The 11,722-nt window shown below is 48.4% G+C and overlaps 1 protein-coding gene across 11 annotated transcripts in view; it reads left to right on the top strand.

The window, feature by feature from the left end:
* Positions 1 to 7,520, top strand: part of GOSR2 (golgi SNAP receptor complex member 2) — a 20,100-nt gene extending 12,580 nt beyond the window's left edge. The window contains exons 5-9 of one of the 11 annotated variants that reach the window (XR_006890644.1): positions 1,126 to 1,266; positions 4,343 to 4,500; positions 6,892 to 6,984; positions 7,080 to 7,125; positions 7,216 to 7,520. Coding sequence is in view for 7 of the 11 variants with exons in the window: in XM_046675935.1 (XP_046531891.1) it covers positions 1,126 to 1,266; positions 4,343 to 4,500; positions 7,216 to 7,327 (411 nt within the window). In the remaining 4 variants the exon portion in view is untranslated. Of the gene's footprint in view, positions 1 to 1,125; positions 1,328 to 4,342; positions 7,153 to 7,215 lie in introns of those variants that run through there. The other 10 variants (XR_006890643.1, XR_006890645.1, XM_046675937.1 and 7 more) reach the window with 10 other exon arrangements.
* The last annotated feature ends 4,202 nt before the right edge of the window (positions 7,521 to 11,722 follow it).

Genomic DNA, 11,722 nt, shown 5'->3' with positions numbered 1-11,722 from the left:
TTAGCTCAGGGCTAGTCTTCCTCAGCAAAAAAAAAAAAAAAAAAAAATTGCGGCAGCAAAATTGAGCCAGGGGGGAGAATCCTTCACAAAAAAAAAAAAAAAAAAAAGATTCTGACCTTGAGCAGCATATAAAGGATGGTTTAACCTCTGTGTGATAATTGAGAGTGGTAAAAACACCTGGCATGACAGAAGAGTTTGTGATCATCAGGTGGTGGGAAAGAGAAGAGTATTATGGGAGTTCTTGACTGGCTTCTATGTGCAGACTGCTTTCGGTGTAAAATCAGAGCCCTAGGATTGGTCTTGGTGTTTCTCCCTACAGGATGGTTAAGAGGGTAGGCTCTGTACTCAGTACTGGGATTCATGCCCCGCTGGACTTCTTACCAGCTCTGTGTGATCTTAGACAAGTTATTCCGCCTCTCTGGGCTTCAGTGTCTTCATCTCTAAAATGGGCATAATAGAGTAACTACCTCGTAAGGTTAGAATGAGGATTAAGTGAGCCTAGGGTAATGAGCATGTAAAGTGGAAAGCACTTGATCAGTATTAGTGTTTTCTCCCTTCATTTCTTTACAGACTTTTCTTCCCTGCTTAGGAAAATAGTCCCATCCCGAACACCATTAGGCCTTCAATAGAAAGCATGGTCTCTCTGTCCTTAGTCAGGCTCAGTCTAATTGGAGGGATAAGCTATACATAAAATAACCCAAGACCAAAAACAGACGTCTAATACCGCCTTAAGGGGTAGGCCAAGGGCAGGAACGTTTGCTACAAGCTAGGTGAGTCAGTGATCAGAGAAAGCCTTTAGGAGAAGCACAGTGAGGTCTTAAAAGAATAGAGTTTTTCCTAAGTGGGGATAATGACACTGGGGCAGGAATTAACCAGACTGTGTAGAGGAACTCATTTGGAAAGTGACAAGTCTGAGGGAAGTTCCTCTTCCCCTGAGTGAACAGAGGCCACCTCAGATCTTTGCTTTGCTTTTCCTTCTCTGTTAGGTTCCTCTGATTCTTGCGCCATTCCCTCTGGCTGTTCTTCTGGCTTGGCCTTCACCAAAAGGCAGTGCGGTCAGACTCGGTGGGAGCCAGGAGCTGACCAGCAAGCAAAGTTAATCCAGTGCCTGCGTTTCCTTCACAGGACTCTGACACCACCATACCGATGGACGAGTCACTGCAGTTTAACTCCTCCCTCCAGAAAATCCACCACGGCATGGATGACCTCATTGGAGGCGGGCACAGTATTCTGGAGGGACTGAGGGCCCAGAGACTGACCTTGAAGGTGGGGGTCCTTCTGGGGGACAGGAAGAAGCCCTTTTGTTTTGGCCTCATCCAACAGTTTGGTACCTGCATTTACTTTTTGATTACTGTCCTTAGACTGTGATATTATGGTTGTGAGACAGAGCCTTTGAGTTTGGGATCCTTCCTGTTGGAGTTGAATTATTTCGAATCCAAAAGTAACCAAATTCCCTTTGCCAGTAGGTGTTTCTTGTGCTTGCCATGAACCATAATGTGGCATCTCTTGGTATCCAGGTCTTTTTCCATTTCCTATTCTTATCATGAAAGTGACTACTATTACGAGAGGAACCCATAATAGGCTAAGAAATTTGCTTATAGATTCCACTCTCAGAAGAAGGAAGGCATGGCAGTACTTTGGCATCTCAGTCTCTCTCAGGTGTTTTCCCATAGGATCCCTCCTGTCACTTCCTTATACCTGAGACCTTTTTGTACTGCTGTAACGGAGCCCCCCGGTGGTGTCTCAGGGCTGCCGTGGTTGACCGCAGCAGGTAGCTTCTAGAGCACGACTCTTCACTCTCTCTCCAGTCACAGGTGTTCCCAGAAGCCCTGCCCCGTGGCTGAGACTCAAAGCCCCGGGAGTGGTTTACAGAAACATTACACAGACTCTGATGTCAGTCTGATGTTTCAGCCTCAGCCCTTTTCCTGTATCAACCCTGTGGATGACGGGGTGTGGACTGTGCCTGTTATCAGGGTGTGGTCCCCTGTGAACGAAGCACTCCCAGCCACTGAGCTGTGAGAAGCAGTCTCTCGGAAGTGCGAGCTTTATCTTAGTTTTTCTTGGACCACGTTGAGCCTGTCAGCTCCGCGGGACTTCAGTGCATTTCTGCACAGCCCCTGCCGTCTTCACCAGGGAGAAGGTCATGTGAGCCGCAAGTGGCACTTACCTCCTGCTGATGGCCCCGGTGCTTCAGATGATCTGGAAGTGTGGCCGCCGACGGCTTCATGGGTGCTCCCCTCAGAAGAGCCACCTGCAGTAATCTAAACTGATACATGATGATTAATCCGCCCTTTCTTTAGAAAACTGCTGGCCACCTTCCCATATCTCAGAAAAACAGTAAAACCGTTTTAGGACAAGACTCACCATGCCACGCTAACGTCGGCCCAGCAGGAGTTAGAGCTTATTAAAGCAAATGTTAGCTTCCTGCTGAGGTCTGTATCACTGAGGAGTCCAGCGCCTCCTGCCCCTACACTGTCACCAGGAGTGAAGTGCCCGGACCCTGTGAGGCGGTTGGGGCTCGGAGTGCGAGTTTTCCGACTGCATTTCCAGTGACCCTACTGCTACCTATATGTCCCTGGATTCCCTCTACCTGTCTCACCCCTACTTCTGTTGGGGAATTTTCTGCCTGAACCATTTGAAAGGAACATAGGAGAGAGCATGAAGGAGCTGAGCCTTGATTTGTGGAAATTTGTGGTTGAAAATGAATACATTTTTTGAAATTTCTGTTAATTTTCAGGTGATTTTAGAAGCTAGATACTTGAACTTCATAGGGTGATGAAACAGTCTGTGCTTTCAGAGCCTGGCAGAATCTTTAGCGAGAGTAATTTTTACCATCACTGTCCTAGGAAGAACATGTCTCTGGGCTCTTTGGCAGCACTAAAGTGTGACTTGAGAGATCTCTTGGTGAGGCTTGTCAGTCATTGTCTGGGCAGAACATCAGTTTTGAATTTTTGTCCACGATGCCTCGTGGTGTTCTCACTTCTCTTGTCTCTTCTCTCAGTTGTTCGTTAATGTGTCGTTCATCTGAAAAATGGATGCGGGGCCTTAGCTTAGATGCCATCCATACAAATGTAATTGGTGCTGTGTGAAAAGTAAGTTGGGGTCTGGCCAGCATTCATTTCTATTTGTTACCTCGGAAGAAACTGAATGTGCATAAAAATGAAAATTAGGAAGCAGAGAGGAAGGTCAGGCTGGGTGGTTTGGGCTATTGGTTTAGGAATAAAATACCTTTTTATTTTTGATGGTGGGTGGTGATATTTATGTAAGGAGTTTTAGGTCGTTGTGTTGGTGTCTGTCTGTGTTGGCGTCTGGTGTTTCTGTTGTTCCATCTTGCCCACTTTGAAACCCTCTTGTAGACATGGACACTGACTCACACCCATTGTCCTCAGCAGAATCCCCGAGGTTTCTAAAGTGCACAGGCTGATAGCAAGGATTTTGGAGCTAGGTAGCAGAGCAGAGGTTTTTGATGTTAGCTTTTTTTTAATATAAAATATTCTAATTTAAATTTTTTTATTGAGGTATAATATACATACAGTGAGGTATACAGACCTTATTTGTACAGGTCATTGAATTTTGACAAATGCATACACCTTTGTAACTCACATTGCTACCAAGACTAGACCATTTTCATCACCCCTGAAAGATCCTCGTGCCCTTTCCCGGTCAGTCTGCCCCTCCCCTGGCAACCACCATTTTGATTTATTTCACTATAAATTAGTTTCGCCTGTTACTGAAATTCATATAAAAGTATTTGTATTACTATTTAATATGTGGCTTCTTCCTCTCCGGAATGTTTTCCAGGCTCATTCATGTTGTTACACGTTGGTAATTAGGTCCTTTTTATTACTGAGCAGTATCACATTGTGCAGATATATCATAAATTATTAATCCATCCTCTGGTTGGTGTACACCTGGATTGTTTCCAGTTTTTGGATACTCTCCTATGTTTTCTTCTGGAAGCTTTATTATAGTTTTAGCTTTTATGTTTAATTCTATGATTTATCTCAAATTAATATTTGTGTATAATATGAATCGAAGATTCTTTTGTGTACATATATGTGATATTTACGAGACATATGTATGTATATGATACATATATGGGATAGTTATTAAATAACCAGTTGTTCCAGCGCATTTGTGGAAAGACTTTTCTTTCCCCCTTGCATTGTTCTGGCACCTTGATCAGAAGTCATTTGACCATATGAAAGGAGTATGTACCTGTTGATGCTGCTTTTTATATGTTTTAGGCGTGACCAAGAAAGCCCCATCTCGTAATGACATTCACCCGCCCTGGGCAAAACGAGTTGATCTTTGTTTTTCTTTCTTTTTATGTCTGCCCCAGGGGACTCAGAAGAAGATCCTTGACATTGCCAACATGCTGGGCTTGTCCAACACAGTGATGCGGCTCATTGAGAAGCGGGCTTTCCAGGACAAGTACTTCATGATTGGCGGGATGCTGCTCACCTGCGTGGTCATGTTCCTGGTGGTGCAGTACCTGACGTGAGCCGGCCAAGCCCAGCAACTGAACAGCATTCCCACTGCGTGAGAGTGTGTGTGAGAGAGGGGGCCCAAAGGCTACCTTTTGAAATGTATGTCCGTCTTAACTGTGAAGACCACTTGGAAGTAATTATGATCTGTAACCTGGTGGGAATTTCAAACCTGCTCTGTTTTCTGTACATCTTGGAGGGGAAGTTAGTGCTACCAAGATGCATGGTGCTTAGGAAATGAAAGAAGTACCTGTTCTCTCTCACTGTTACTGTCACTCTCACTGGGGGAGGAAGTGATGTAAGGGTAAGGGATGAAGAAGGAAGGGGGAGGAAGAGAATGGCTTTGGTGGTTTTGTCCACAGAGTTGATGCACGCCCCAAGAGGACTTTCATGGTGAGCCTTGTGGACAGGATTGTCCACACTTGGTCATCATCCAGGCTTTCTGGCTCCTAGGCTGGAGCAGAAGTGAAGAGAGGAAGAGAAAGAGGCCCTCTTTTTATGTGCCCAGTATAGTAGATGGATTCACATGCCCTCCCCCCTCTGCCCCAAATGACGTACAGATGACTGACTGCTAATACTTGTCATCCTTCCCTGGAAGCAGCTACCTAGAGGAAACAGAGGCATTGACGCTGTTACTGACAATGAGTAAGACTTTCCACATTACAATCGTTGGGTGTTTCTCCTTTCTAAAATGAGGCCCCTGTTATTCCTGGGAGTGTTCAGTCTTGAGACTGAAGACCCTAGTCACTGATTTTTTTCCAGTTAATAGAATTGTTGGCTTTTAAGGTTCCAAGAATGCAGCCTGGCACCCATGCCCAGGCTTTGGTGAGGCTTTGCCCCTTAGAAAGTAGCTGTGAGAAAAGGTTAGTAATTTGTCAATTACAGTCTCATCTCTAGTCTTAACATCTCTAATTCTTTGGCTCTCTTCCCTTCCTTGAAATGTAGTAGCAACTGCCCACCAAGCCCCCATTCTCCCTGGCCAGTGTGGGCAGAGGCCACCCTGGAGATGTCCCTGGTGCGTATGTCCTTGTGAGACTATTTTCAGGGACCAGGACCTTTTTCTTTCTGTGACCAATCCTGGATTAAGTCTGTATCAATACCCAGCGTATTGTGGAATTTATTTTAAAGCCAGTCTGTTTAATGAGATTAATTGCTGAAAGTACCAGAAAGACCTGGTTAGCAAATTTTTTCATCTATCATAACAGGCCTTACCAGCCCTAGACTCAGTAGCCTCATGGCAATACAAAAAATAACACTCAAAACTTCCCAGAAACACTGGAAACCTGGTCAATATTAACCCCACCTTGATCGTCTTGCCCCACCTACTTCCTGTCTGTGCTTCCTGTCGTTTGGACTATCTTCTGTCCTCCCTTTTCTGTATGTGTTCTGTTCCACTTCCCTTATTTACCTCCCACCTGTTTCTGTAGCAGTATTGGTCTTTTCAGGCACATCTGTGGCGTGGATCCCCCTTTGATGAATGTTTCTTAATTGTCACAGATTTTTAACATTAGTTTCCTGGTTACTGATTTCACACTTTTGGTGAGATCACTATTGCTCCTACCCCTCTGGGCTAAACAGGGGACCTGGGTTTCCAAGAAAGGGGGAATCCGTGACCCCTTCGTGAAAGGATTGAAGGCCTTGCCAGAGTGAAAACTGTGGCCTGGAGGGTGGAGAGAGGGATTCAGGCATCTTCAGACCTAATCTAACTTTGGGGAGGCACAGTTTGAAATTTCCTTCACACCCAGCACCCCTCCTCTCCCAGGGACCCAGCAGAGGGCTCTTAGCAGTCCATAAAATGGATTTTCAAACTGCGCAGCGCTGGGCAACTGAGGATCCTGCCAGACAGCACACTTTGGGGGGAGGTGGACAAGGAGCAGCTAAGCCATTTGGACTTGAACTGTGGGAGGAGGAAACTCCCCCCACCCTCCCTTGGCTGATGTGACATCTATTTGTAGTGAACACCAGTGTGCTCCACACTCGCCTTTGTAGTGATTGTTGGCCTTGATGAACCAGAAGTAAGGCCTTCCTTCATGCTGCACCTTCAGAGCCATTCTCCCTACTTTGTAATAAAAATGGTGGAGGCAGTTTGTGGGTCCTTACTGCCCGGGGCTAAGGAACGGCAGCCACAGTGTGTCTGGAGACCCAAGGTCACTGAGACCTCATGTCATCGTGTGATTGCCTTCCCTCTTTCACAATGGCTTTCAGTGACCTGTGAGAAACACACCTTGGCCAAGTGGATGCTTCTATCTCCACAGTCCCCAATGTAGGGAAGCGTTCCAGGCCAGGGAAGGAGCACCCTCTAGTGGAGTTGGGGTGAATTCTTAGGTCGCGCTGGTGCAAGAATCTCCAGAAAGCCTCTGCTGTCTGTACACACAGGATTTTGGTGTGCCTCTTGTGTTTTAAGACAGATGGGTGTCAAGGAACTTGGGAATATCTTCATTCGGTGGACCTTTACTCTAGGTGTGACCCCCTAAGGAAAGCCACACTCAAAGACCAAGTGAGTAGGAGAGTCTCGATCTTACAGAAGCCTTCACTGCTAGGATTTTTCCTAAGTCCTTTGCCCTGATGAGTTTAAATGGGTTTGATTTGCAGATTCGGATTGACACCCATTGTTTTTGAAACACATCAGTTGAATAAAGTGAGATTTATTTTATTTAGAAAATTATATTTTTGTAAAGGAATTTGACGTTTATTGTTTTCACTAATGACCCCTTTTTTATGTTTCCAGGCCGGAGATTCTCAAACACTGCTCCGTGGCCAGGGGCTGGACTTGCTGCCTCAGAAGCAGCTGGGAACTTTTTAAAAATGATAGATTCCTGGGCCTACCCCAAACCTTCTGAATTAGAATATGTTTTAAGTCTCCAAGGTAGTTCTGATGTGTGTATTTTTAGAACCACTGTCTTTTAGACAGAAGGCTTTTGTCTTAATCAAAGATAGTAGGATTTGAAAATATATACTGAACTAGCTCAGCATATCTGTGGGAAGAACAAAACTTACCAAGTCTAAAATAAAGTCTCACTTGTTTATATCCTATCTTATTCCGGAAAAGATTTGAGGAGACGTATAGGAAATACCTAAACAGCGAAGTAGGAAGAAGTGAAGACCAAGAGCAAATCAGAGTAGAACATCAGTACCGAGGAAGAGAAGCTCACGCGCTGGTCACGAAGCCCCGCGGCAGTGCTCTGGGGAATGCCCAACCTCGCACTGAGCCCCAGCAGCCAGAGCAGAGAGAGAAGCGTCATCTGTTACTGTCTAAATGGGAGATGGGGCTGTCATATTTGCTCAGGGGAAAACCCAGACCTGTGAGCTTGCTTGTGGCCCTTACTGGAAGTCAGACACGGTTGTTTTCCTGGGCCGTCCTTCTAATCCTGACCAACCCTGTGAGTGAGGTCCTGTATTAACCCCATTGGGCGGATGAAGAGGCTGAGCTGTAGTGATTTTCCCAAGGCCCCACAGGGAGTCCTGGAGGAGCTGGCCCCTTGTCTGTCTGGCTTCATAGCCCCAGTTCATACCCACTGCACCGACCTGCCTCCTCTGCTCGGTGTGAGGTGCCAGAGACCACAGCAGCCTGCCAGGATTGAGTATAGGACTGTAGGGCATTTCTTGCGCCTTATATGGCAGGTTCTCCTGAAATATTTCTCAGTTGAAGGGGAGAGGGGATTTGGCAGGGAGCTGTTAGAAGTGGAGAATGGGAGCTGTACTCAGGTCCTGCCACTAGGGAGCGACAGAACCCTGTGGCTGCTCTGCCCAGACCTCTGCTCTGTGCCTTAGGCCTGGTGTTGGGAGAGGAGGAAACACCTGCAGATCTGGTTTGGTTTCTTTTTAGATGCAAAATTCCCTGCTGAGTAGCAGCTCTGAGCTGTTGTTGGAGCTCTCAGAGTATGGCCAAAATGACCTCTCAAGTTCTAATTTCTAGGCCTCTCCAGTCCTTCCCTTATCACGTGGGCAGATGGGCATGTTGCAAACAAACGTAGAAAACGCTTCTCAAAGAGTGTTCATTCCTTGTCCCCTTCTTGTGTCCTTTCATGTGGCACATGGGAGAGGTGGGAAATGGGATGGGGGTGGGGGGATCTGGCAGGTCCTCGGCCCCTCAAGAACAGTTGGTAAGTTCCCCGACACAGGGGCTCTGTGAGCAGGCCCTCCCTGTCTCTTCCCTGTGTCCCTCTAGCACAGGGGTCTTAACCTTGGCTCTACCTTGGAACCCCCCCCACCCCCGGAACTTTTAAGAATACCCATGTGTGAGTCTTACCTTGATCCATTCTGTTTCATTGGCTTGGGGTGCAGCCTGGGCATTGGGAGTTTTAGGAGTTGTCCAGGCGATAGTAATGTGTAGACAAGGGTGAGGAAGATGGCTCCAGCACAAGAGAGTTTTACCCAAGGTAAGGGAGCCTCCTGCAGCCTTCCCTCTGGCCCTACCAGGAGAACCACTGCCCTAGACAGCGGGGGAGAGGGGTGGTGAAGCCGAATTCTCCCATCTGGTTTGGGAAGGGGCCACGTCCTTCCTGGCCCAGTGAGCCCCCCTCATTGACTGATGTCTCTGTGTCTGCTGAGTAAAGCATCTTAGTGTGACAGGCCAGCCTTTCACTGCCCCCTCCAGAGTACCTTCCAGACACAGACACACACAGACACACACAGACAGACAGACACACACACACACACACACACCCGCCCCGTTCTCCATCCTCCCTGGACTGCTTGGCCTCTGAACATGCCACCTTTGCACAAGATGTGCTGCAGACACCCCTGCAATCCACGTCACCTCCAAGAAGCCTGCTGTCCTCCCCCAGATGTACCTCTAGTACTGCATGTTTCCTGGGGAATGGTGTGTTCAGGTGTGTCCCCACTAGGGGACCTTTGTGCATCCTGTGCATGTACTAAGCGTCCAGTAGCTATTGGGTCAGTGGCCTGCAGGAGGACACTTGATGAGCCCAGCTCATGTGGGTAACAGACTTCTGAGAAATGAGGGCAATGGTTCAGCAGAGCTGTTGTGCCAGGCCAGGAGGGGGCCAGAAGGTTCAAGGCCACTGATGCCACTAGCCATGTGCTCATAGGCTCTCAACAGTAGCCATGGTTAAAGTACAAGGAGGGGAGGCATGGGACCCCATGAGGAAAGATGCGTCAACCAGGACTGTGGGGAGAGAGAGAAGGGTGACCAATTTGTTCTGGTTTTAAAGCTGAAAGGCCTGAATCCTGGTGACCTCCTCAGGCTGAGTAAACCAGGATAGTTGGTCATCTTTGAGACGCTAAAGGCTAAGACAGCTGTGACTAACGCAGGGCAACCAGGAAGAAGGGGACTGTGGCTTCGGAGGCTGACCTTCTGACCTAGTGGTTCCATTAGTGGGGTCTCACCGGCCCCTCCTCCGGGGCTCCTATGACATGGAGATGACCCCTGGAGAGCTGGCATAGGCTTGACCAGGCCCAGCAGGGGATCCCTCCTCCTTCCTCAGTCCCTTAGTCCCCAGCGACCAGAGCCCTGGCAGATGCCTGGCACCAGGTTAGCTGTTTCACGGTAGACGGGTTGGAAGCAACCTCTGCCCTCTGCACCTGGCAGGAACTAAGGAGGCATGAGGCAGCAATAAAAGCCCTGAATCCAGGATGCAGACACTTGGCTTCAAGTCCCAGCCCTGCTGGCAGCAGCCACATGGCAGGGCTCTCTGAGCCTCATCTTTCTCCTCTTAGAATGGGGGTAACACCGTCCCACATCCCTTCCCAGAGTGGACGGGGGGCCCGAAAGGCCTAATGTTTGTGGCAGATGCCAGAGGTCTGAAGCAATGAGTCAGCCCTGGCTGCTGATTGCCATCACCTGGAGAGCTTACAGAGTCCTGATTCTGGGTCTTGTCCCCAGAGGTTCGGAGCTACTTAGTCTGGGGTGTGGCCTAGGTTTGGGGATTTCTTTCTTTCTTTTTTTTTTTTTTAACTTTCCAAGAGATTTTCATGCGCTGCCCAGGTTGAGAACCACTGCTCTAAATACCCTCCAGGTGTGATGGGTTAGTATTCCTGTTTAACTGGAAAGACAAGAACTATTCACATGAAACAACCAGAGGACAAATGACATGCAGAATCCCCAAGGTTGAGAGACAAGCTTAGAGTGGGGGCATTAACTAGGAAGGGCTTTCTGGGCAAGAGTGAGGTGATGGCCGCAGGAGGACTGAAGGAGAGGAAGGGTTGTGGGAGCAGTTGTGGGGAAGAGGCCCACCTGGGGGTGTTAATAAGCTCTACTCAGCCTTAACTGCCGAGGCAGCAGAGAGCTGCTGGGAGGGTTGGCGCACTGTTATCTGCTTGGCTCAGGTTCCTAGCGCCGGCTCAGAGCCAGTCCGAGAAGTGGTTGCTGCCCAGAGGCCCGAGGCACCTGAAGTGGACTGAATCCTTGTTGGTGGGTAACTCCAGAGAGTCGAACAGGTGTGGGCTGTGCAGAAGGGAGGCAGTTCAACCCTCTTCCTTCCCTTTCCAGCCCAGGCAGTGGGCTGATCGTTCTCTCACCCAGGACAGCTTGGGCAGGCCAACCCTGTGGCTCTGCTCACCTCTGGCCCCTTTCGCAGGGTCTGCTGTGAGCTGCTTGTGCCCAGGGCGTGTGTGAGGCTGGAGTCAAGGGACCAGGGAGTTGGGACCTCTGTAGGAGGGTAGAGTGATCACCGCCGCCCCAGGCCTCTCCGCGTTGTTTTGAATATCAGAAGATGAAGGCCTGAGTACTCCTGGATGTTGTCCAAGTCTTTGTGGCTAGTTGCAGGGAGTGCGCGTAAATTCGGTGTCCATAGTCATTTATCCCAGGAAACCATTTCTTTCTTCCCTCTCCTTTACCCGTGTGGCAGAGGACAGCCCCCAGAGCATAATTCTACGATGGAGCTGTGGTCAACTCCTTGGATGAGAAAACAGCTTGGAATAAATTTTCTGAGGGCGTCCATTCGGAGAGAAGAGCACTTAAAGATGTGGAAGGCCTGGGATGTTCACTTAAGGAAAAGAAAATAGCTCAACTCCAATATGTTAATTGTACCCATTTAACATAAAAAGTCGACTTAATAATTAGAAGAGATGTCATGGGGCAATGATAGGTGCCAAGCAAGTGGGTTAGGTACCAGAGACTGTGTGTTCAGAGGGCAGAGAGCTCATTCAGACAGGTGCGGGAGTGGTGCCTGAGCACTTCCTGGAGGAGGGAGGACTTGAGCTGGGTGGAGAGTGGATTGGTGGGCCTGGAGGCTGGTACTGACCGATGCCCTGGGGAAATCAGGAAGGGAAGC

The sequence above is a fragment of the Equus quagga genome, chromosome 11 (assembly GCF_021613505.1).
Source record: "Equus quagga isolate Etosha38 chromosome 11, UCLA_HA_Equagga_1.0, whole genome shotgun sequence".
In the NCBI taxonomy this organism is placed as follows: Eukaryota; Metazoa; Chordata; class Mammalia; order Perissodactyla; family Equidae; genus Equus; species Equus quagga.
Note: the sequence above shows the minus strand (reverse complement) of the source record. Positions and strands in the feature narration are given on the sequence as shown.